The sequence below is a fragment of the Mitosporidium daphniae genome (assembly GCF_000760515.2).
Source record: "Mitosporidium daphniae strain UGP3 chromosome Unknown contig-23, whole genome shotgun sequence".
NCBI lineage: Eukaryota > Fungi > Microsporidia > Mitosporidium > Mitosporidium daphniae.
The window spans coordinates 16,666-39,435 of record NW_013546578.1 but is presented as its reverse complement, the minus strand read 5'-3'; the positions used below and the strand labels follow the sequence as shown (position 1 = coordinate 39,435).

At 46.5% G+C, this 22,770-nt stretch overlaps 14 protein-coding genes across 14 annotated transcripts; 5 read left to right on the top strand and 9 right to left on the bottom strand.

Moving 5' to 3' along the window:
* Window positions 1-639: 639 nt before the first annotated feature.
* Window positions 640-1,689, top strand: DI09_23p240 (uncharacterized protein; the record flags this gene model as incomplete). The annotated part of the gene is made up of 2 exons (XM_013382922.1): window positions 640-957; window positions 1,096-1,689. The coding sequence occupies 2 exons, from the start codon at window positions 640-642 to the stop codon at window positions 1,687-1,689; spliced, it is 912 nt and encodes a 303-aa protein (XP_013238376.1).
* Window positions 1,690-1,882: 193 nt separating this feature from the next.
* Window positions 1,883-2,431, bottom strand: DI09_23p230 (uncharacterized protein; the record flags this gene model as incomplete). The annotated part of the gene is made up of 1 exon (XM_013382921.1): window positions 1,883-2,431. The coding sequence occupies one exon, from the start codon at window positions 2,429-2,431 to the stop codon at window positions 1,883-1,885; it is 549 nt and encodes a 182-aa protein (XP_013238375.1).
* A 124-nt stretch (window positions 2,432-2,555) lies between these two features.
* Window positions 2,556-3,711, bottom strand: DI09_23p220 (uncharacterized protein; the record flags this gene model as incomplete). The annotated part of the gene is made up of 2 exons (XM_013382920.1): window positions 2,556-3,136; window positions 3,621-3,711. 2 exons carry the CDS (start codon window positions 3,709-3,711, stop codon window positions 2,556-2,558), a joined length of 672 nt encoding a protein of 223 aa, XP_013238374.1.
* Window positions 3,712-3,910: 199 nt separating this feature from the next.
* DI09_23p210 (uncharacterized protein) lies at window positions 3,911-5,390 on the top strand (the record flags this gene model as incomplete). The annotated part of the gene is made up of 7 exons (XM_013382919.1): window positions 3,911-4,035; window positions 4,064-4,172; window positions 4,204-4,449; window positions 4,525-4,665; window positions 4,739-4,765; window positions 4,891-5,057; window positions 5,090-5,390. The coding sequence occupies 7 exons, from the start codon at window positions 3,911-3,913 to the stop codon at window positions 5,388-5,390; spliced, it is 1,116 nt and encodes a 371-aa protein (XP_013238373.1).
* Window positions 5,391-5,616: 226 nt separating this feature from the next.
* On the bottom strand, window positions 5,617-6,279 carry DI09_23p200 (uncharacterized protein; the record flags this gene model as incomplete). The annotated part of the gene is made up of 2 exons (XM_013382918.1): window positions 5,617-5,831; window positions 5,958-6,279. 2 exons carry the CDS (start codon window positions 6,277-6,279, stop codon window positions 5,617-5,619), a joined length of 537 nt encoding a protein of 178 aa, XP_013238372.1.
* Window positions 6,280-6,674: 395 nt separating this feature from the next.
* On the top strand, window positions 6,675-8,479 carry DI09_23p190 (uncharacterized protein; the record flags this gene model as incomplete). Its single annotated transcript, XM_013382917.1, has 3 exons — window positions 6,675-6,969; window positions 7,015-7,175; window positions 7,244-8,479. The coding sequence occupies 3 exons, from the start codon at window positions 6,675-6,677 to the stop codon at window positions 8,477-8,479; spliced, it is 1,692 nt and encodes a 563-aa protein (XP_013238371.1).
* Window positions 8,480-8,953: 474 nt separating this feature from the next.
* DI09_23p180 (uncharacterized protein) lies at window positions 8,954-9,855 on the top strand (the record flags this gene model as incomplete). The annotated part of the gene is made up of 2 exons (XM_013382916.1): window positions 8,954-9,657; window positions 9,756-9,855. The coding sequence occupies 2 exons, from the start codon at window positions 8,954-8,956 to the stop codon at window positions 9,853-9,855; spliced, it is 804 nt and encodes a 267-aa protein (XP_013238370.1).
* A 340-nt stretch (window positions 9,856-10,195) lies between these two features.
* On the bottom strand, window positions 10,196-10,609 carry DI09_23p170 (uncharacterized protein; the record flags this gene model as incomplete). The annotated part of the gene is made up of 1 exon (XM_013382915.1): window positions 10,196-10,609. One exon carries the CDS (start codon window positions 10,607-10,609, stop codon window positions 10,196-10,198), a length of 414 nt encoding a protein of 137 aa, XP_013238369.1.
* An 87-nt stretch (window positions 10,610-10,696) lies between these two features.
* On the bottom strand, window positions 10,697-11,967 carry DI09_23p160 (uncharacterized protein; the record flags this gene model as incomplete). The annotated part of the gene is made up of 2 exons (XM_013382914.1): window positions 10,697-11,398; window positions 11,428-11,967. The coding sequence occupies 2 exons, from the start codon at window positions 11,965-11,967 to the stop codon at window positions 10,697-10,699; spliced, it is 1,242 nt and encodes a 413-aa protein (XP_013238368.1).
* A 33-nt stretch (window positions 11,968-12,000) lies between these two features.
* Window positions 12,001-14,346, top strand: DI09_23p150 (uncharacterized protein; the record flags this gene model as incomplete). Its single annotated transcript, XM_013382913.1, has 1 exon — window positions 12,001-14,346. The coding sequence occupies one exon, from the start codon at window positions 12,001-12,003 to the stop codon at window positions 14,344-14,346; it is 2,346 nt and encodes a 781-aa protein (XP_013238367.1).
* Window positions 14,347-14,676: 330 nt separating this feature from the next.
* DI09_23p140 (uncharacterized protein) lies at window positions 14,677-15,546 on the bottom strand (the record flags this gene model as incomplete). Its single annotated transcript, XM_013382912.1, has 1 exon — window positions 14,677-15,546. The coding sequence occupies one exon, from the start codon at window positions 15,544-15,546 to the stop codon at window positions 14,677-14,679; it is 870 nt and encodes a 289-aa protein (XP_013238366.1).
* Window positions 15,547-15,780: 234 nt separating this feature from the next.
* On the bottom strand, window positions 15,781-16,620 carry DI09_23p130 (AMP-binding protein; the record flags this gene model as incomplete). Its single annotated transcript, XM_013382911.1, has 3 exons — window positions 15,781-16,202; window positions 16,234-16,554; window positions 16,605-16,620. The coding sequence occupies 3 exons, from the start codon at window positions 16,618-16,620 to the stop codon at window positions 15,781-15,783; spliced, it is 759 nt and encodes a 252-aa protein (XP_013238365.1).
* A 282-nt stretch (window positions 16,621-16,902) lies between these two features.
* On the bottom strand, window positions 16,903-17,508 carry DI09_23p120 (ribosomal protein L19; the record flags this gene model as incomplete). The annotated part of the gene is made up of 1 exon (XM_013382910.1): window positions 16,903-17,508. The coding sequence occupies one exon, from the start codon at window positions 17,506-17,508 to the stop codon at window positions 16,903-16,905; it is 606 nt and encodes a 201-aa protein (XP_013238364.1).
* Window positions 17,509-18,183: 675 nt separating this feature from the next.
* Window positions 18,184-22,391, bottom strand: DI09_23p110 (uncharacterized protein; the record flags this gene model as incomplete). Its single annotated transcript, XM_013382909.1, has 3 exons — window positions 18,184-18,693; window positions 18,782-21,836; window positions 22,225-22,391. The coding sequence occupies 3 exons, from the start codon at window positions 22,389-22,391 to the stop codon at window positions 18,184-18,186; spliced, it is 3,732 nt and encodes a 1,243-aa protein (XP_013238363.1).
* Between the last annotated feature and the right edge of the window lie 379 nt (window positions 22,392-22,770).

Here is a 22,770-nt window from a genome sequence, read left to right as displayed (position 1 = left end):
CGCCACTCGAAAAAGTATTTATTTAACTTATTCCATAGAGCCGAAAATCCGCAGCGGCGCGCAAAATGCACCAACTAACAACGACCAAGTCAAAGAGATCAATATTGCCGTATGTTTGGTATCTTTTCTTTTAGAAGCTCAAACGATGCCTTGTTCTTTCCCTTAAAAGGATAGGAATTGACCAGTCTGGGCCCCAAGAACAGTTCAAAGAGGCCTGGCGTGCCCTTTATTCGACATGTACCTACTCTCTGGTTAGCAATTTTTTTAATCGTAGAAATCTCAAATCAGCAAAGAGCTTCTGGATGAAAAGGCCATTTTCAATGTCATCGAAACCTCAATGTCGTTTCTCAACATTAACACACTGAGCTAACCCCGATCATAGGCCATCCAGTGGAGATCGCTTTATTTACTCTAACTCTTCCTGCCAAAAATATTTAAACAGTCAAAATTTGAACCACCACCGTGGACTTTTATATGTAGAGGCAATAATAAATGACCGTCCATTTCATTTGGTCACTCATAATTTTAAGGGTTAACATATTCAACTAGCTAACCCGCTGATTAATTAATGAATTAATTAGCAAATTAATCGGCCAAGTTGAATGCAATAAAAATATGTTATTTTGAACTATTTAGCCCATGGGCGGACAACGACCCGAGCTTACGGGCCCTCCTGAGCTTTTTTATAGTGAGGCTGAAGCAAAAAAGTACTCGCAGTCTTCAAGATATGCCAAAATCCAGAGAGAACTTGCCTTTCGCGCATACGAGTTACTAGCCTTGCCCTCGTTGGATGGCAATGACCAGGAGGAAGACGAGCCTCGCTCTCTATTTAATCCAAAGCCATGCATCCCCTCGCTTTTACTGGATATTGGAGTTGGATCTGGAATGTGTGCCTCTGTTCTTGGGGAAAATAACCATGCATGGATTGGTTTGGACATTTCTGTACCGATGCTTCACGTGGCAAAATCACGACTGCTGCATCCTAATAAAGAAGCAGAACAGGAGCCTGCAGACTGCGAAAGCCAAGAAGGGCAGGAATTTGAGATCGAAAACGAGGATACTAGAACGGAACTTGATGACGAATCTGATAGTGAGGGCTCTGAAAATAATTATAGCGATGCTAGTGACTGTAGCGATGACAGCTATGACAAAGAGTCCGATAACCAGCACCAGAATGGTGATTTGGTTTTAGGAGACATGGGCGATGGTCTTGGCTTTAGAGCCGGATCCTTTGATGGCGCCATCTCTGTATCTGCCCTTCAATGGCTTTGCAATGCCGACACAAGGGAGGCAAGCCCAAAACTCCGTTTACGTCGCTTATTTTCTTCGCTGTACTCTACGTTGAGAATTGGCGCGAGGGCTGTGTTTCAATTTTATCCAGAAAACGCTGCCCAAATTGAAATGATCCTAAATGTGGCTTTAAAGGTAGGCTTCAACGGCGGCATGGTGGTGGACTTCCCAAATGCACCCCGCAGAAAGAAATATTTTCTCGTCCTGATTGTGGGGCAAGCCTCGCTTCCCAAAGGAAAGGATGACACGCCGCTCAGGCAGATTCGGCATAGGCGAAAAAAGAACCTCAAAGACAAGGCATGGGTCCTTCGCAAAAAGGACCTTCGCCGAAAGCGGGGATTTGAAGATGTGCCGCAAGATACCAAATACACTGCTAGGAAAAGAGGCCCTCGCTTTTAAATAAAGTTTTAACGCCAAGATATCATCGATCCGGCCTACCTACAGCTTGATCGTGAATACCACGCTCATCGAATGTGCCGCCATTGTTGATTGCTTTATTTTTCTTACAGGGGACCGTTTTTTAATTTAAAGGCAAATGTGGGAGGTCTTCCATGTGTCTGTGTTCATGGAGCCTACAGGTACATTCTGTCAATTATGGCCGTTCTGCTCTGGTTTTTGGCGCTGAATTTAGAGTCTCTTTTACGATTCTGTTGGCAGCCTTTGTATTGACAACGGTAGATTTGCCTTTTGAATCTTTCTTTTCTTTCTGGGGACATGATAGTTTCTCTATCTTAGAAACATATACATCAACTCGCTTTTGAAACAAATCAATCGGTGAATCTTTGCCTTTAACGGCGGCGAGCGAGGAAAAAGGGCCAGCCTTTGGACGTTTGGTATCATGATTCGCTTGGGACGGCATACTCATTTCTCCCTTTCCACAAAGATCAATCGATTGAAGGGTGCAGAATGTCTTTGCTAGGCCTTGTAGCAATGATGTGGCCAACTCAGCCTCGGCAATGGGAGACTCCAGCTTGGAAGACGGAGCGGAAAGCTCTATTTCCTGTTTGAGTGAGCTTATTGTTGCTACTAGGCTCTTTAATGTGGAAATTGGGGCTTCGTCTGTATCGCCACCAACGGGCCCATCGTGTTCCATATGCTTCGAAAATGGACTCAAAGAGGCCGGACACGCCGCAGAGGACATGGGGGGCACCACCACCATTCAATGTAAATAAAATAAAATTTGAAAATATTAAATTTAAAATAATTGAATTTACACAGAATAAGGCTGCCTAGAACCATGTATTGCCAACACATTTGCAGTACTATTACAACTGGTCATCTCGTGGGGATTGGGAGCGCTCGGGGATTGGCGAGCGGTCTCTGGATCTTCCTCTTGGGGAGAGGCTTCTCGAGCGAGATCGATCCACAGGTTCTCTTTGTGGCGAGCGAGCTGGCGAGCCTCCCCTAGGAGAGGCTGATCTGGAATCATGACGATGACGACTGACCGATCTCGAGCGAGAATGGTAACGGCGCTCACTACGATGGTAGCGAGGGCGGCTTAGTGAGCGGGATCTAGAGCGATAGCGGCTGCTGCGGCGTGAAGATCTTGGTGGTGATCTTGAAGAGGAGCGAGAGGGGGAGCGGCTATATCTTCTTCTTTCACGCGAGCGGGATCTGTATCTGGAAGAACGCGAAGATCGTGACGGCGAAGAGCCACGACCGCCAGACGGACAGTCTCTCGCCCAGTGCCCTGTTCTTCCGCAGCGGAAACACTCATCAGAATTGGAGCGACGACCACTACCCTTTGCCCATTCAACAACTATTGGGTGGCCGTCAATTTGAAAGCGACCGTCACGCAGGGCATCCTCGGCGTCTCGGATATCATCAAACTCAACAAATCCATAGCCTAACGCATTAAATGGGCATCAAATACCTCCTCGTTTGATATCGCAGCGATTTATGCGTCCATACTTGATGAATAGATCCTCAAGGTCTCTCGGACGCACATGCTCGGGAATTCGGCCAACAAACAAAGCCATCAGTTGGAAATATTGGAATGCAAAAAAGGAGCCGTTTACTTTACACTGCGAGGTGTGAATTAAAATTTAAATTACTTTTAATTTTACGAAGGCTACCTATTCATCTATGTATCTATCTAGCTATCCAGCGTTGTGGGCGCCATTGCGGAGCTTTTCTTCTTTTTGCGGTCTTTTGATGCCTTTTTCTTTTTTTTCTCCTTTTTTGTGGTGATATTATTGAGCGATGGCTGATTTGAGTTCATTCTCCTGAGGATCTCGTCAAAGGTGTCTATACAAAGCAGAGATTCTTTAAAAGTTGATGCGGAAGATAGCCCAAGCCCTACATGTAAGTTATAATAAGCCTGAAAATACCTCCGTTTGACAGGTCTTTCGGTTTTATCTTGATCACAGGCTGGATGGTCGCCATGGTGTCTCCGATGGCATCTCCTTGCTTCCAGCCCATTTTCTGCAGCAGCTTTAGTCCCATATCTTCCTTTGGCACTTGAAATAATGCTCAAGTCTCATACCTTGCTTGAGCCACTGCAACCCCCGTGGATCATTTGGTATACGCTGCTTTTCTTTCCTTTGGGCCATACTCATTTTTAACAAAATTAAAATTTCTGCAAGTTTAAGGAATTTAAATTTTTCCGCTTACATACACGATGACCGCCGGGCCAATTATCATTGCTCCTTCGATTTTATCGAGCGATTTTGCAAATTTGGCTGCCGATTGCCAAAGAGTAATTGACGCCGGGGCTGACGCCCTGCATGTTGATATTATGGATGGGTATGTGTATTTTTTCCCACCCCAATAGCCATTTTGTTCCAAATTTAACCATCGGACCTGCTGTAGTTAAATGTTTGAGGGAAAAAGTTCAACACAAAATCTTTGATTGCCACTTGATGGTTTCTGATCCGAAGATGGTATTTTATTTTAGCCCATTCCTATGCATAGTGGGTTAAACCCCTGGCTGCGGCCGGAGCAACGATTTTCACATTCCATTTGGAGTCTGAAATCGAAAACATTTTCAATCTAATCGCTGAGATCAAGCAAACCGGAATGAAGGCCGGCATTGCAATTAAGCCGAATACTCCTGTTTCTGATGTGATTCCTTATCTCCAGTCAATTGACATGGTGTTAGTGATGTCGGTAGAGCCCGGGTTTGGCGGCCAAAAATTCATGCCCTCCATTATTCCCAAAGTAATGTCATGTGTCCGCTTTAGACTTGTCTTTATCTAACAAGCCTGTGATTTGACTTATTTTCGATAGATTGAGGCGATCAGAAATATTACGCCCCATCTCGATATTGAGGTAGACGGTGGAGTTACCTTGGAAAACGTCGGTGACATCATCAAGGCCGGTGCAAATGTAATCGTGGCTGGCTCGGCAATATTTAACTCTGCTGACCCACGTGCGGTTATCCAAAAAATGAGGCAGGCCAATAATAAAATCTTATAATTTCAAATTTGGGTTCAAATTTAACATTTAGCCTTCCTTTGATTTTTTATCTGAAATGGTAAGTATCACCACCTGTCTCATCATTCTTTTCATCCATCGTATTGATATCTCTTTCTACATAGCCATGTATTGGTGAATTTTGGATATTGAGTGCTTTTAATATTGTTCATGCTAACCATATAGTCTTTGGTCGTCTCCGATAAATCCAATTTTCAACATATCATTCGTCTTTTGAATACCAACGTTGATGGAAAGCAAAAAGTCATGTATGCCATCACCGCAATAAAGGGTGTTGGTCGCTGCTTTTCCAACATTGTGTGCAAAAAAGCCGACGTTGATCTCAATAAGAGGTGGGCAAATTTCTCAAATTTATTTACTGTAGAGCTGGTGAGCTATCCAACGAAGAGCTTGAGCGTCTTGTAACGATCATCCAAAACCCTCGTCAATATGGGATCCCCGATTGGTTCCTCAACAGACAGAAAGATATCAAAGACGGAAGCTACTCGCAGGTCGTCTCCAACGCCCTTGATAACAAACTTCGTGAGGATCTGGACTACCTAAAGAAGATCCGCTGCCACCGCGGTCTTCGCCATCACTGGAATCTTCGTGTCAGAGGACAGCATACCAAGACCACTGGACGCTTTGGAAGAACAATGGGTGTCTCCAAGAAAAAGGGAGCTTAATTATTTCAATATATTCTAAAGCATCCATCTCATGTACTGAAGTGTGTAGCGGCAACGCGCTTGCACTGCATATGTTGTACCGTAATAGACCGGCTCTTTGCTGACATCGATGTTTCTGAAATTACACGATCCCAAGTGGTACCGTGTAATGGCGGTCAGTTTCGCACTGTTGTTATTGACACACATCGCGTCATTGACATGATAGGCCGTGTGGCCATTTGAAATTTTAATTTTTTGTACGGGACACCTCAAAAACGCTTGCTTGGTTTGTGGGCAGTAGTTTGACGGTGGCAATTTGAACATGTTTTGGTCTGGTGGCAGCGAAAAGAACTACCTCTGCGACATCGTTGGCAGAAAGAGCTTCAATGCCGTTGTAGACTCTTTTGGCTGCATGTACATCCCCACCATAACGAACAAGAGAAAACTCTGTCTCCACAAGACCTAAAATCGAAATCAGTAAAAACAACGTTGGGTGTAAAAGCTGTCAAAAAGCCTGCCATTCGCAAAGCTCGCCCCATGCAAAGGTGCTCAAAAAAAGAAAATCGAACTTGCGTAGCAAATGCTTACCAGGCTGGATTTCGGTGACCCGAATCGGGGTGGAAATGAGTTCCTTCCGCAGAGACTCGGATATCGCATTCAGTGCGTGCTTGGAGGCGCAATAGATTGACCCGCGAGAATATGCTTCGACTCCTGCAATCGACCCGATCATGATGATATGGCCGTTGCGACCGCTTTGCAGCATTTTCGGCAAAATTTCCCTGGTCACGTACAGCACGCCTTTGACATTTGTATCCAGCATCGAATCGATCATTTCGTCTGTGATGTTTTCAGAGATCTGCTCCACGCCAATGGCAAGTCCTTTGATTGAGCCATCTATGCAAACCTGCATTGTTTATCAAAATATCGATGTCGCCGAAATCGGGCGGAAGCGAGGAAAGGACACTACGCACCTCTTTGGCATCCGACACGTCGAGCTTCAAAATCAGAATGCAGGCGCTTGGATGTGCAGAAAGGATTTGCTCCCTCACAATTTCCAGCTTTACAAGCCGTCTTGCACAAAGAATCTATGATAAGCATGGAGACCGCCCAACCAATTTACAGCCCTCTGCCGCAAAGGCACTTGCACACGCAGCCCCGATGCCAGACGAACTTCCAGTACTATGAAATGCAGTCAAAGGGAAAAGGCTCGTACATCAAAATGGTTTTTCCGGCGAGCATCTGATCAGATTGTAATTGTGTAAATTTTGATTTAATAAATTTTTTAATTTCTTCTGCAGCCAAACCATGAACGACCCATTTTTTTCTGTTTCGTCCAGGCGAAAATTGACGGCATCCAATGCCACTGTGGCCGCCAAGCGGCCGAATAATAGCTTTAAAAGCCTTAAGAATATGAAGACGTCAAAAATTATACAGAAGGTGCATTCTAAACCGAGCATCAGCATAGCTCCTTTTGCCTTACCTAAAGAAGCATCCTCGTCCTCATCCTCATCCTCCGAAGCAAGCGATGGCGATTCCCTCTCTCAAGATGAGAATCTGGATGATGCGACAAGCCGCATCAAACTCGCCAAAAAATATATCAGTAAGGCATCTTTTTAACCCCGTGTAGAATCCATTTCAAAGCAAGAGGAAGATCTTGACGAAAGCTCAAGAGATAATTCATCCTCATCTGAACAATCAGAGGGTGAAATAGATGCTCAAGAAATTGACCGCGATATAATCTCCCAGCGCCTCATTAAGGACGCCATTTTCAAGGAAGGAAAAAAGTTTTCCCCCATCGGAACTTATGTATGGCCGTATTTTGAAAACCTTAGGTTTCACGTGAAAATACCGCATGTTCGGTGTTGTTTGGCCAGAAACGGCTCGCTGGAGGACAGTCCCTGCTGAATGGGCCGCCCAGTGCGGTTTGCACCCACTCCCCATCGAGGTCCATTTTCGGTGCCACTAAAAAATGCAAGGGCATCTTTCAGTGGACTCTGACCGAAGACCTAAGAGGCATATCATCAACGAAATCTTTCACTTGCAATGCCAAAAAAGCCCTCGGTCTTCAGGCAATTGCGGTGTCCCCAGATGGTGAGTTTTTGGTCGGTGGTGGCCTGGATGCCATTATTCACGTTTGGAGTCTTTCTTCGGGCTCATATCTTCGAGCTCTTCGCCATCATAGAGGCCCGATCACTGGGCTTTGTTTTCGTTTGGCAACTACAAATAGCAGCTCTGGGCTTGTTCAAAGCGATCTTTATTCCATCTCAACCGACAGAGCGCTCAAAATTTGGCAATTCAGCTATGATCCCAACGAGGCCCAGCAAGATAAAGAAAAGGCATCAATAAATTTGGCCTACGTGGACACCCTATTTGGACATCAGGAATCCCCAGTGGACCTTTGTGTTCTTTCCAAAGAACGCTGCATGAGTGTTGGGGGCCGAGATCGCTCGGCTCGCCTTTGGAAGGTCATGGACTCGACCCATTTGGTCTTCAATGCTCCCCTTGAATCGGGAACATTGGATCTTGTTTGCATGCTGACAGAATCTGCCTTTGTTGTGGCTAGCGAAAGCCAAGAGCTATTCCTTTGGAATAGCTCGAAAAAGAAATTTTCGTTCTCTGCAAAGCTGGAGCATCGGCCCTCTTCCTTAGCGGCGCTCCCCCATTCTGCGATTTTTGCAAGCGGAGATGAACGCGCCTCGTTAAAAATATGGAAGTGCTCCTCGGATTTCAGTACTTTCGAGCAAATTCAATGCATTCAAATTGCAGAGAATGGCTTTATATCCTCCATTTCTTGGCTGCATTCGGCCTCAATCTTTTCGGCATCAACGGAAAAGGCTTCTTTGAAAGCTCTTTCACGCTGTGCTGTAGCCATAGCACTTTCCAGAGAACATAGGCTTGGTCGATGGAATGTTGCATCCTCGCTGCCTTCATCCTCTCAAGGCGTATATGTAGTTGGGTTTTCCAAACATGGCATTGCAGATGAGGCTGATCTGCAGGTTTCTTCTGCAGAAGATAGCTCCCTCTCTGCAGACTCTGAATCCATTCTGGATATGGACAGCAGCAGCGAGGGGCCTGATCTGAGCAGTGAAGAGGGAGATTTGGAGGACTAGGGGCCTAGGGATGATCAGCAGTGCCTGCTTTGAGAACGGATCTTGAAAATAATTTAAATAAATTATCGATACGAGAGCTTACGGTCTTTATTGCGAATTAGTCTTCATCGCAGTTGCGATCTGCATCATATCGACCAAGCGGGATGTATTGAAAAATCAGTCTTCTGAAAATCGGGATTCTCTCTGTCCAGTACAGCATGGCAAGCGTTGCACATAGCGACCAGCCTCCAAGAACAGGCGCCCTATGCATCACGCCATTTGATAGCTTTTACTTACAGATCTCGTCCAAACCGGGAATAAAATCTAAATGAAGAGACAGACATCACCACGAGCAAGCGGATTTGGATTTGGATTTGATTTCTACAAATAGGAAAATCGCCAAATTTTAAAGGCTTTTGTGGATCAGTTTCAAATGTTTAAATTTTAAATAGAATGTTATAGCCCAGCCAATGATGGCATTGGTTTTTCAATTTAATGAAGCCGAGCTTTGTCCTTATGGTTTCTGTTTTCTGTGCGGCCATGTTGGCCTCGATTTGTATAATGATTTTTATGCCAAAATACGTGTCTCGTCAAGCTGCGTCCACTGCATCAACATTGTCACTGTTACCGGCATTATCGACATTGTCATCACTAGATCTAGACTCGGCGAAAAGGCTGCTTATGCATACGGCTTCGCAAACCAATGATGCCGTTTTAAATGCATCCAGCCTATTAATTCCTAGTGGATTCAAAAATCTAAACTTGACGACGGGGGAAACCGCTTTGTTTGCCTCAGTTGCCACGTTAAGTGCTGTCTTTTGTATTTTCAGCATCAGCGACCTTTTCTATTCCAAATTTCCTTCCAAAAATATGCAAAGCGGAAACTTTTTCACACAGGGCCAACAAGACGCCCAAGCCGATTCAAAGGCCCAGAACGGTGGCACAAGTCAATTATCTTTGAATTATTTGTCGCCATCGATTTTCTTCCAGGGCATTTACATGGCTGCATCTGTAATTACCCTGATTGCCCCCGGAATGATATATTTTGTATACATTATTCCTTGCCTGTTGAATGAATGGTATTATCTACTTTTCGAAACACTTGAAGGACTAAAGAAACACATTTTAAAATTTGTCGTCAATTTCAGCATCTCCATTTTTATTCAAAACCTTGGCTTTTCTCTTGTTCGAAGGCGAGGGTATTTCTATAATCTCAAAGTTCGATATTTTCTCCTTGTTCCGCTAAATCTTCTTCTTTACCTTTCTACAGATAGAGAGTTTACAAAAAACACAATAGAAGCTGGACCCTTTCTGCTTTCTTCAGCAGTTCTGTACTGGACCGAATCAACTACCCGGAGCGCCAATCGGTTGTCCTCTTTTGGTGCTGTGTATCTTAATTTATTTTTTTTCTTATCCCTATGTCTTTTTTTGAGCATCGTTGACTATTTTTGGGGAAAATCTCTGATTTTTGGAAAACTCAGGGAACTGCTACTGAGTTTTCTGCTTTAAATAAACATAAATATTTATATCCTCAATTCTTTTCAATTAAAAATATCCAGGGGATTGGGGCCCGATTAGGGTTGATGATGGGCTGAAAAGTCCGCAATGCTATCACTTTACGTTAAGGTACCAACTTGCAAGTGTGGACAGCTTTTACACCCCATTATGTGCTCCCCCCTCCCTCCCTTTGTGGTCAAAAAATTGCCAAAATCTGCAAAGCCATAATTTAATTATTGTTCAGTCGAGCTCGGTCACCCAGTCGGCAAGGGCATCGTTCTTTGCACTTTTCGACCCATGTCGAGGCCTCCATTCTTTCGAAATTTTATCGTCAAATACGTGCGAGGATCGCTTGTGCTTTGGCTTTATGCCCTTTTTCTTTGCAAAAGCCTCCCACTTGGTCGGTGGCTTTTCAGACTTGGGAATGGGTGCGGGAAATGCCCTTGGAAGTGCAAGAATCGGATTTGGCAGCATCACAGAAGTGCCGATCTCCTCTTCGTTTGATCTAGGGAGCTGGGATAAAGAGTCGCTTAGCAGCTGAAAGTTTCGAATTGCCGTTTTGAGGGCAAGACGCTCGCCTTCAATACTATTTAGAGAGAATGAATTCTCCGCATCTATCAGCATGAGGTGGCCGAGGTCAAGGGCCGGAGGCATGGAAATAAAAAATAAAAGGCTTGAAAAATTAAATTAAAATGCCACCGATTCGCTACAATGATATCATCCCCTGCTAACCCTAAAACTTTAATTCAAAACCCTCATTGCATATTCGAACGCCACAAATGTGGCCGCATTGACAGGTGCTGAGCGCAAAAAGCAAGGCACGAACCCCCTAAAGAAGCCAGAAACCCCGTCCGTCGAAAAAATATGTCTTGCGCACGCTAGTGCGGTCGGAAATTTTCTTTTCTCTCCCAATTTATAGGAATCGACTTGGATTTTCGTTTTGATCACGTCAAAGGGAAACGCAACGCTCCAGAAGGACACGCCAGCGATCGCTCCATATGCCATAAGGCGCCACGTCTCTATTTTTGAGCGTGCGACCTTGGTCGCATTCTGGTGTCGAGCCACCAGTGCCTCATATGAGAAGAAATAGGCGCCAAAACCGACGCCATCGCGTAGCATCGTCATAATCTGCCCCTGGTATATGGCCCGCAGCCCACCCCCGCCATAGATACGCCTGATGCAATCGGTGGCACCGGTAAAATTTTCTGTACGCGCCTGCAGCCTGATCCTGATGTGCTCCACGGGCCCGGAAAAGACCGTGTTTGCAATCCCGGCCACGCAGCCGCTGACCGCCATTTGGCCAAGTGACAATTGTGCCGTTTTTCCGCTGTCGCTATTGGCTCCCAAAATTCTATTTGCACTGAAAAACCTCTTCATTTGCTCCAAAGCCGCAAACTGGACAGAGACACACAACCCAATTCCGAACAACGGGACCGTGGTTCCCTATAAATTAAACGCTCGCACGCATTTACCCTGTACAGCCCGGCGAAGCCTTCCTTCTTGATGGTATCAAGCGTAAAACGCATCGTGCCTCCAGAGGCTGCAGAGCTTCGCGACGAGGATTGGAGTAACACCTTGACCGTGTCAAACGGCTGCCCCACAAGCACTTGAGCGATGCCGCCGATCCATCCGGCTGCAAAGTCCTTTGAAAATCGAAGCGCCCTTTCGGCTATGCTTGGAGCCTCCATGACAATACCGCTAGTGCGCGGTGTTTCCGGGACAGATGATTGCCGCTGTTCAGCGGCAATTACCGATGTCGATGGCGTTGAGGCTATGGCCATTAAATTTAACTTTGTGCAACTGCATATTGACAGACGCTCATGTCGTGTGCCACATGTTGCCATCCATTTGTTAACAGATTCTTCGGAAAAACATTCTGCATCTTCCGTGTGAACGGTTCTGATATGGTCTTTGGGATTTTGCGCCGTGGGTTCGCCATGAGCGCTCTGCACCCCATCCTTTCCAATACCATTTCTGCTGAGAAAACGCGCAATATCGGCATCATCGCCCATATCGATGCTGGGAAAACCACAACGACAGAACGAATGCTTTTTGCGGCACAAATCATCGAACAGCCCGGCAACGTCGATACTGGCAATACGGTTATGGACTTTCTTAAAGATGAGCGCGAGCGTGGCATCACAATTTCGTCTGCCACAATTTCGTTCCCCTGGCGTGGCGGTCATAGGATCAATCTTATCGATACCCCAGGTCATGTCGACTTTTCAGTGGAAGTGGAACGCTCGCTCCGCGTCCTCGATGGGGCTGTCGCCATCATCGATGCCGTCTCTGGTGTGGAGGCCCAGACAGAGACTGTCTGGTTCCAGGCGAATAGCCATCACTTACCGCGTATCATTTTTATCAACAAAACAGATCGCGAGGGCTTTTGCCTATCTAAAATATTTACCCAAATCGGCCTCCGCCTTGCTTCCAGTAATGCCCGGCCAATACAGAAGGCTTTTTTTGAGGTACGGCCGCTCGCAGCGGCCTTTAATGAATGCGAAACCTCGCTCTTTGGTAAGATGCCTTGGCTAGTCGATTTGGCTACCCTTGACTTGATCACCAGACACGAGTCAGACGTGCACCACAACCTTATGCTGCCTTTTGAGCATTGGAGCGCAGATCCTTTCTTTCGTTCGAACGCCAGAGCACCTTTGGATGCCATTATCTCGGCCAGACTCTCCCTTGTTGAAGCAGTAGCGGAGCGCAGTGATGATGACGAGATTCTCGAGACCTTTTTTGAACATTCAGCCCAGGGAGAAACCTTCCCCGCACCGCTGCTGATGAAGTGCATATGCGGACTAACGAATAGTGGAAAGTTGCACCCCGTTCTGTATGGTGCTTCTCTGCGCAATTGGGGCATTGAGCCGCTTCTTGATGCAATTACACGATACTTACCCGCACCAGCACCGCTCAGCTGGCCTGTGGATGCCAACTCGATCCAAGGGGTTGCTCTCGTTTTCAAAATGGTCGTGGACGAGCGGAAAGGGCCTATGGCTTTTGTGCGAGTATATCATGGCCATATGCGTGCCAAATCGAATGTTATCAATGCCTCTAAGGGTGGCCTTCGAGAGCGAATTTCAAAGATCCTCCACATGACCTCCGGAGAGAGCCACGAGATCCAAATTGTGTCCTTTGGAAATATTGCTGTTCTGCTCGGACTTCGTGCAACAACCACAGGAGATACTCTGTTACTTCCTGTCTCTGAAGTTGAGTTTGTTAAGCGAACACATTCGACCGCCAGCCCGTCCAAGGCATCCGCTTCATATCCAGAAGCCAGCGTTGAGCGATACTGCCTGCCTGGGATCAAGATCCCTGAACCTGTTTTCTTCCGCTCCATTTGGACAGAAAATGAGACTGATGAAGAATTCCTTCAGACGGCGATGGCAAAATTGGGGCTGGAAGACCCCTCCTTCAAATATGAAAAGAACAAAGAGTCCGGGCAAATGATAATCTCTGGAATGGGCGAGCTCCATCTTGAGATAATCTCAAACCGCCTGCTACGAGAATGCAAATCTAGCAAGGTGCGCTTGGGCCCTGTCAATATCGCTTACAAGGAATCTATCGGCAGAGGAAGCCTTTTTCAACATTCACATGTTGTGGATCGAGAAATATTTGGAAAGCGACTGCATGCCGGTGTAAATTTACGAATCTTTGGGGGATCGTCGCTCGATAGTTTACCTAATCCCTGTACCGATACCGCCTTTGATGGTGATCGTGGCTCTGACGTGGCGCAACACGCTCCTCGCCAGGATCTCATTGTGGAAACAGCAAATAAGGTCTCATTTGGAGCGCACTTTGTTGACGAGCAGATGACCCTTAACATTTTCAACATCTCATCTGTTGAGCTGCAAGAGGATCTTAGGGAGCATGTGGAAATCGTCCTCACAAATGGGCCTCTGGAAAGCTTCCCAATGATCGGCCTCCATGTGACCATAGAGAGACTTGAGCTCTTTGTCGACACCACTCGCCCCGCCATCCGAGCAGCGCTCTCTGACGCCATTAGAGAGGCACTCAACACTAAAACATCTATTTTCGAGCCTATTATGGCGCTCCGCATCAGGACGCCAAGAGAGCACTCTGGAAGTATCCTTGGAGATCTAAGTTCGTCTTCTCGCCGCGGAACGATTCTTTCCGTCACTGATGAGACGCGTGGAGACAAAATCAGTGGATCGACTTTTGGGGAAAGTGCGTCGCAAAAAAATCCCATTGATAGCTTCTCCTCCTCCCCCCTTACATATTGCATCATTGAGGCAGAGGCTCCGCTCGCAGCTCTTTCATCCTATTCTTCTCATCTGAGATCAATCAGCTCTGGAACTGCGTCCTTTAGCTTCGCTCTTCTCGGATATGCGGCTGCACCACAACAATGCCGTGGTGTGGCGCCAATCTGAATTCTAGGCGGAACCCAAATTTAACAACCCGCATGGCTTGCTAACCCCCAGCCAGCGCTCAGGATTTTATGCTTTTATTGCTTGCCTCCCAATTTTTCCTCTTTATTGATCAATCAGCGTGTAATAAGCCTCCTTACAGATGCGGGTCCAGTGCGGGAAGACCGAGCTTCTTGGATGTATACATGGCAGAGATGACATCGGCATACCGCTGCTTGGCTACATGTCGCTTGATCTTCATGGTCGGTGTCAACAGGTCGTTTTCGATGGAGAATGGCTCCTTTTCGACGTATATCTTTTGAACAAATTCAAATCTAAAGTTAATTTCTCTGGTTACTTGAGAAGCCCCTGCGCCACAGCAATCGAGTTCAACTCCTCCAACAAGAAGCGCTCCAATTTCTTCTTGTCTTGATATATCACCGGATCAATGTAATCTGCCTCAGGAACCACCACTGCGACGATGAATGAGAAAAGAGAATCGCCATCAACAAAGATCTGATTGATAAACCGCGACTCTGAATAGACTTTTTCCAGTTTTTCCGGCGCGATATATTCGCCTTGGGCCAATTTGAATACATGCTTCTTTCTATCAATAACATAGAGTCGTCCATCGCGGTCAACGGTGCCGATATCACCAGTTTGCAGCCAGCCATCAGGGGTAAGCGTAGATGCTGTCATGTTGTCATCCTTGTAATATCCACTGAATACAAAGGGGCCACTGATAAGGATCTCGCCCCTCGGTTGGGGACTATCGGCGACGCTATAGTTCAACTCTGGCACATCTACGAGACGGATCTTGCCCCCTATGGTGGCAAATCCAACTGAGCCACATAATGGATCGCCCTCGGTCGTAATTGATCCACACGCAGAGCTTTCCGTGGCGCCATATCCCTCAAACACTTGGGCGGAAAGCACAACGCGAAGAAATTGCAAAACGGTTGGATTGATGGGTGCTGAGCCGCAAATGACATATTTGATTCTGCCCCCAAAAACAGATGCAATCTTTGAAAACAAAAGCGCATCCCAGAACGAGTGGCAAAGTGCCCCGGAGGCTTCAAAATTTCTTCTTTTTGATAAAAAGGCTCGTCTGAAAAGAAATCCTCGGACGCCTGGAGCATTCAGTGTTTCAAAGAGCAGCCTTGAGTAAATCTTGTTCAAAAGCCTGGGAACGCTAATGAAGATGATAGGCCGCAAGATCTTCATATCCTCTGCGATGCGTGTAACTATTATCATTAGTATGATCAAGGAAATCGCTACCATCTCCTGAATAGAATCCAATGGCTCCTCCCAAAAAGACCACGGCTACTTGCACCAGCCTCTCAAAGCAATGTGCAAGTGGAAGATATGAGATATGAGCATCGCCCGAATTTAATTCAACCCCGAGCGACAACAAACAAGGAATCGCAGCTACATAATTTCTAAAGCGCCATCACAAAGCTATGGGTACGAGTGTGAAAGTATAGCTCCTTTGGGGGTTCCCGTTGTTCCGGAAGTATAGCAAATCGAGGCCAGGTCGGAGGGGCGTGGAGGGACACAGGGCAGCGGATTTTTTCTGCCCTTGCAAACGACACTGGACCATGGTACCAACTTGACCTTTCTATCTGAGGCCCATTGAGAAGCAAGAGAATCGAACGAAGTTGCGTCATATCGCTTTCGGGGTTTTTCGTTGCCATCACCACGTGCAGGTTCACCCTGATTGTCACCATCGACATCATTGTCCATGCACACGATGGTCTTCAAGCAGGACGTTTCTTTGGAAATGGAAAGAAGATTGGCCAGCTTGTCTCTTGTCGTAAAGACAATTGAAAGCGACGAGTGGTTAATTACGTAAGAAATTGTCTCCCGGCCGAGCGTGTCATCTATCGCGTATTAGCCACACAAAATGCGTACAAAGCGCGACCGACACTAAGGAGTATGCATTGCAAGCCTGCTCTACAATGACCCATTCAGGTCGGTTGATAGAATACAGGCCAACCGATTTAAGCTCCGAACGAACCGTGGAAAAATGTTCTTGCCTCAAATAGGAGCCCACGGCATTTCGCAACTCCTGCACCTGAGCATAACTAAGCCACGAGTATTTATCGGCAAAGGAACCGCCCCCTTGCAGAGGCTTTCGACGCCCCAAACAGGGCGCATCCGGGTCCCGTTTACAGCCAAATTCAAAGTTTTCATAGAGCGTTTCAACAGGAGAGTCTGGAACGGTACCCGTTGCTGGAGAAGAATATTCGCCTATGATGGAATAATAACACCCAGCTACATACGATATCCAACTTCCATTAACCTCAATAAATTATCAAGTGATTCAAATTCTGATTATACGCCCGATTCTGGAATTCAGGGTTGATTGACCTAAAGGCAAACCTTAATTGCCACTGTGCACTTGCGCATGTAAATTATAACATGCCGCAAGCGAAACATGCCTAGCAAAAGGGGGTCTGCACCCGTTTTAAAGAGCCCCAGATCGATTTTCATGCGCTTGATAACCGCAACCCGATGTGCTTGGCTAGCAGCCGGCTGAAAGCCAATCAGCCGTTCTCCAATTAGGAAAATATTTAAGATTTATTTCTTCTGCTTGGCAATTTCCTTCTTCATCTCCTCTGAGTAGTGATTGTCGGAAGCAGCTTTTTTTGCAGCAACACGCTCATGCTTCTTATCATAGGCGGATTTCTTGCGGATGCGAAGAGCTTCGGCCTGGTCGGCAAGCATCTTGGTACGCAGGGTCTCTGCCTTGATTTTGTGAATAGCCTCGATGAGGACGCGCTTGTTCTTGTAGACGTTACCCTTGACCTTAAGATAGAGGTCATGGTAAAGATGCTTGTCGATTTTTCCAGACTCCCTATACTTGCGTAGCAGGCGACGAAGAACGCGCATGCGGCGCATCCATAGGATGCGGGAGGGCATACGAGCCTCGGCCGTACCCTTGCGCTTACCTGGTCCAGAGTGGCGGCCCTTTCTCTTGGCCTCTAACATGGCTCTCACACGGGCCCGAGAATGGATGGCTTGAGGCTTTTTGATGACAAGCCCATCGGCAATCAGTTTTCTGACCTGCTGACGGGACGAGGCGTTTGAAATATCACTGGCCTCTGCAGGATCAAGCCACACACGGCGCTTGCCGCATTTAAGAATACTGGAGGCAAGACGCTTCTGAGAACGAAGGCACGGCATAGTGAAAAAAAGAAAAATTTTCACCCTTCATGCATGGGTTCAGCAAAGTGTGAATTAAATTTAAAAACAAAACCCCAGTGTTTGGATGAATACACCCGGAAGCGTGATCTATGGATGGATGGCCTATATAGCTGCAGGATGCGCGGGGCTCTGGATCGCTAGAAAGCAATTGCAGCGGGAGAAACCGGCAGTCATACATAACAGAATGCAGCCAAATATGAAGGCTACGCTTTCCTTTGAAGACAGACTGGCCCAAATGGAAGTCCTCCAGCAATTGCAGGACAAAGACACGGGTGATGATACTGGTACATAGACACAGCTGCGATTTTGAGAAGACCGCGAGACTGGTGTGGTGAGCGGTATCAGCTACCGATACATGTTTCAAAGGCCGATCCATGTTGCATCGCCAGCTGACCTTAAGGATTGCTTTTATAATAAATGATGGACCTGCCTGTTTGAACGCATTTGCATGCTGAATGGATAGGCGTAGCTTGTGGACCACTTTGATGCCAACATGGCAAATGGAAGACACAGTAAAGTGCAAGCCAAAAACTTTTATTTGCCGAAGCGAACATGGGATGAAAGGCCACAAAAGCATGGGATGAAAGGCTACAAAAGCATGGGATGAATTGGAGCCGTCGGGAGCATATTGGTGCCATTTGGCTGAAATGATCTTCAATCGAGATAGAGCGACTTGAGATAGCAAATATCCCGCTTAATCATCAAAGATGCCTCCAGCATCTTCTCCTGAAGGAGAGAGTCTCCCATAATGCGAGCTGCGTTCCGAATATCTCTGCATGTCTCATCAAGCCTAAGCACGGTGCGCACAATAATGCCCTCTTGTGTACTTGTCATTTTGCAAATTTCGGAAAACGGCTTCCCCGAGGCCCAGGCATGTATGACAGCAACGAGCCCCGTATTGATTTTTTCATAATTGGAGATGGAAGCGGAAAGAGGAAGCCCTGCTTCGCGTTGTATGCTTCCCAGACGGTTTGCAACGGCTCGCATTTCTTGCACATGGGAAAGCAAATGTTCCGGGACAGTATGCACGTCATAGTCTTCTGATGTCTTCTCTTGAAAAACAAAGACCGAAAGCAAAGCAACGATATCTGCAGCCGGCATCGTTGGACCCCACATTCGCCCAACAAGAAGCTCCGTCACAAGAAGTTCATCTGCAGTTTGGATCTACCAGTTAGCATTGCAAGCAAAAATGGCAAAAATAGCAAAAATAAGCATCACAAAATAGGTTAAAAGGCAGCAAAAATGGCGATACCTCGCATGCAATGCGGCCCTTCAGCGTAATGATGGCATGGTCTTGAATGAATCCACAGAGCTCCAATACTCGCAATCTGCTTTCATATTCGGGAAGCAGCGAGAGCGACTCGGCAGAGAGACTCCATTTGAGGGCATCAATTTTGTGGCGACACTCGTGAATACGATGAAATGTGGCCCAGTGTTCCGAAAAGGCTGGGCATTGAGGCAAAGCATGGCTACCCCCAAAAGCCTGCCCAAAATTGAGAAACCCCTGATCATCTGATGCGCGTGAAAAGTCTGGACCATTCTCTTCCAAGTGGAAGGCCAAAACTGCATCCAGTAAACCCTGATAAGCTGACGAGTCGAATTTCATGTTGGATGAGTAGTTCTCAATCGGAATTAACTTGTTCCCCCCGACAGGAATCAGCTCATTTGCAGGCACGGCCTGAATGGAGATTGAACTCGGGCGGCCTGCATCGATGGGTCGCTCCAATTGTCCCCTCCAAGGATTTCCCTTTGCTATTGGGAAGAAAAGAACCTGCACCAGAAAGCTGTTTGCAGCATTTTTTGCCGGCGCTTTTTCGGAAAGCTTTCCAGGCCCAATGGCGCCAGGGAAGGTGGCGCTCCTACTTGCCCCCACATCAGCAAGTATCAAGCCTGGCTGCAAAAATTCTGTCGCTTCCGATATTGATGCAACACGACGCCCAGGAACAAAAGAAGCGGTAGAAACGCTTTCCCTTGCACGGGAGACTCGTTCACGTATGTTCTGCATCATTTCCTCGTCACAGCCATACGGGCAGATGGGGATACAAATATCTTCAAGCTCGAGCTCCAACTGCCGTAACGAAGCCGCCTGGGTAGGAAGGCTGCGCTGTGTGGCGTTTTCAAAAAAGCTCTTTCGTATCAGGTCGCTCACGTTGGCAACACCATTTTCGCTGCTTTGATTCGAATAGTTCTGAATATTGGGGCGTCGGATCAATTGGAGGATCGTGTTGTAGGTAAGTCGAAACTGAGACTGCAGAGGCTGGCCCTTTCCATCAATCAACTGCTTGCATTTGAGCTTGAAACCATCTTCACAACCGCCATCTTGTTGTTCATGACATACAAAGACCAGGCCCCGTTCATCAAGCCCTCGACGTCCAGCACGCCCGGCCATCTGGGTGTATTCACCTGGTGTTAATAGACGACGACCCTTAGAGCCAGTGGTCCCGTCTGGTTTTTGAAGCTCTCCAAAAATAACACACCGTGCAGGCATGTTAATGCCCATTGCAAATGTCTCGGTTGCCACAAGAAGCTTAATGATTCCAAAAGAAAACAAAATCTCAATGGCCTCCTTGAGAACAGGAAGCAACCCTGAATGATGCGTGGCAATTCCCATTTTGAGCACCGAAATGGTTCCGATCACTTGAGGAAGGGTTTTTTCATCTTCTTTTGTGGACAGCAAAGATAAAACCCGCTGGTTGAGAAACTTATTTACAAAATACTGCTCGCCTTTGGACAGCAAAGTGATGTTCATCTTTGATAACAAGTCAATTGCCTCTTCACACCGCTTTCTGCTGAAAACAAACAGAATTGCAGGCAGCAGAGCGCAGCGTTGAATAAAATTCAACACTCCCTTAATGTGATGGGGACTAAAATAGCCCCTTGACCCACCAGAAGGGTTCCTTTTAATTCCGCCACCAGCAGTAGGATTGTTTTTGGAAGGTACTTTTGAGGGCGCTTTTTGGGTTGGATTACAAGCCTTTCTAGCAGAAGCTGCTGGATTGATACTGAAAAAAGGCTTTTGATTTTCAGGGGCAGACAGTAGAATGGGTTTATATGTGCTGCCTGTGGCAACAGGAACATGAAGCAAATAATGTTCAAGAGGCACCGGACGATGCGGAGTGGTGATCACCCAAATCGGTTGCCCTCTCGTTCGCCCAAGCCAATCGGCAAGCTCGATCACATTTGGAAGAGTTGCGGAAAGAAGGACAAGCTGAACGGTTGGAGGGAGCAAAATTAGGGTCTCCTCCCACACCACACCGCGCTCCGAATCGTTCATGTAATGGACCTCGTCAAAAATTACACACGAAAGATCAGAGAGCAGGGGAGAGTTTTTGTACAGCATGGAGCGTAAAATTTCCGTTGTAATCACCAACAGCGAGGCATGTGGATTAACCTGTATATCCCCGGTGAGAAGTCCCACTGATGTTTCAAGATTTCTTTGCCGAAACGATGAAGAATAAGCCAAGGAAGCCTCAACATCTCTCGCCAGACCAGGATCGAGATCCATATTTTCAAGATCTTCAGTAATGCCATCTTGTAAAGACGCATCTTTGCATGTGCTGTTTTTTTTTGCTTTGCCACAAAAGCGTCGTGAAAATTCACGATACTTCTGGTTGGAAAGCGCTTTGATGGGGCTTGTATATATCGCTCTGGAAAGCTTTGATAGAGCCAAAGACGCCGCATACTCTGCAACAACGGTCTTTCCAGCTGAAGTGTGGGCCGCCACAAAAATCGAATGGCCTTGTTCCAGGTGATAAATGGACTGTTTTTGAAAGGAATCTAGTTCAAAAGGGAATGTAAGAATAGGATTTGCGATTGGCTCCACGGGATCAGTTAGCGAAACAGGAATGGCCCACGTATTCTTTGGGGCCCCAAATTGAGTGTAAGATGAAGAGGATATCATTGTTGTCTTTCTATGATATTCCAACCTTTCAATTGAGGATGGGCTTGAAGCGTTGGCAAGGACGCCTTCTACAACGGCATCTATTTCAGGATAATAAAGTTCCTCAAATGCACCCACGTGTGGTTTTGTGACATCATTTTCAAGCGGTAAAGATGGCGACGGATCGGCGTTGATGGTGGGAGAAAGTTCCTTTTTTTGTTCCTTGACAAAGTCAAGGGAAAGCGTATGGATTCCATCAAAATCGTCCAGATAACCAGTCAGCCAGGGGAGATCCCATTCACAGTAGGAAGCTCCACCAAAAACATCCTCAGAAAAGCTGCTCGGCTGAACGGTCGCATTGTCATGCTTTAAAGTGACTTCCGTCTTCCTTTCGGACCAGTCAATGTCTGGGAAAGTAATACAAGGCCTGGTTTGGTTAAGAAAAGTTGTTGAAAGCCCAGAAAAGTTGACCAGCTTTTTGAAATCGAGATGACCAGCTTTTTGAAATCGAGATGACCAGCTTTTTGGGAATAGAAAGCCTCCAAGTGGCACGAAAATTTGGTGGTCGGTGCAACCCATAACATTCCACGCGCCTCCTAGTGGATTAACAAATGGAGCCGAACCCTATCCATCTGGAAGAACTATAAATTGCACTTGGCAAATTGAAATGTAAATTTAGGGTTAAAGAATTTACTTGACGCCATGATGTACGACACCGTACGAGCGGAATCTACTTAATAAATGCCCGCGCCAACAGCTCAGCCATAATGAGGTTGTTTATTTGATCAGGAGGTTTTGTAGCATCTACAACATACCAGTTTCCATGTGAAATCAATTTGGAGTAGCCACAGGCCACCTTTTCTTGGAAAGAGGAGACGTCGTAGATCTCATCACCATATCCGTCTCTGGATGACGCAAGATCCAACTTGATTTGCAAAAAAACGGTCAGATCCGGGTCTGGGAGCTTCGAATCGGCACCCATGCACCAATCAAATGGCAGGCCCTATAAATTATGCCAAAACGCCCAACATTTGCTAGTGAATAGGCAATCCCAGAGGCCTTGTACCTATCCAGGATCACTAAAGTGCCCGAATGTTGATGCTGCATAATCTCAGACCTATGGTTAGAAATGTTAGGTGATGGGCTGGCATACAATTTTTCCCATCTATTGGCAGAGAATAGAAGGTGAATTGCCTCTCTAGATGAAATAGCGCTAGCGCCTCGTAAAATGGAATCCAAAAGCTGGCCAATCGGTGTTTCCCTTGCTATTTGAAAGAAAGCGGTCTACATACATGGGAACCGAATGACTACAGACTTTTTCCCCAGCTTCTCCAGCGCCTGCTGCAGCAGTTGGATTTGTG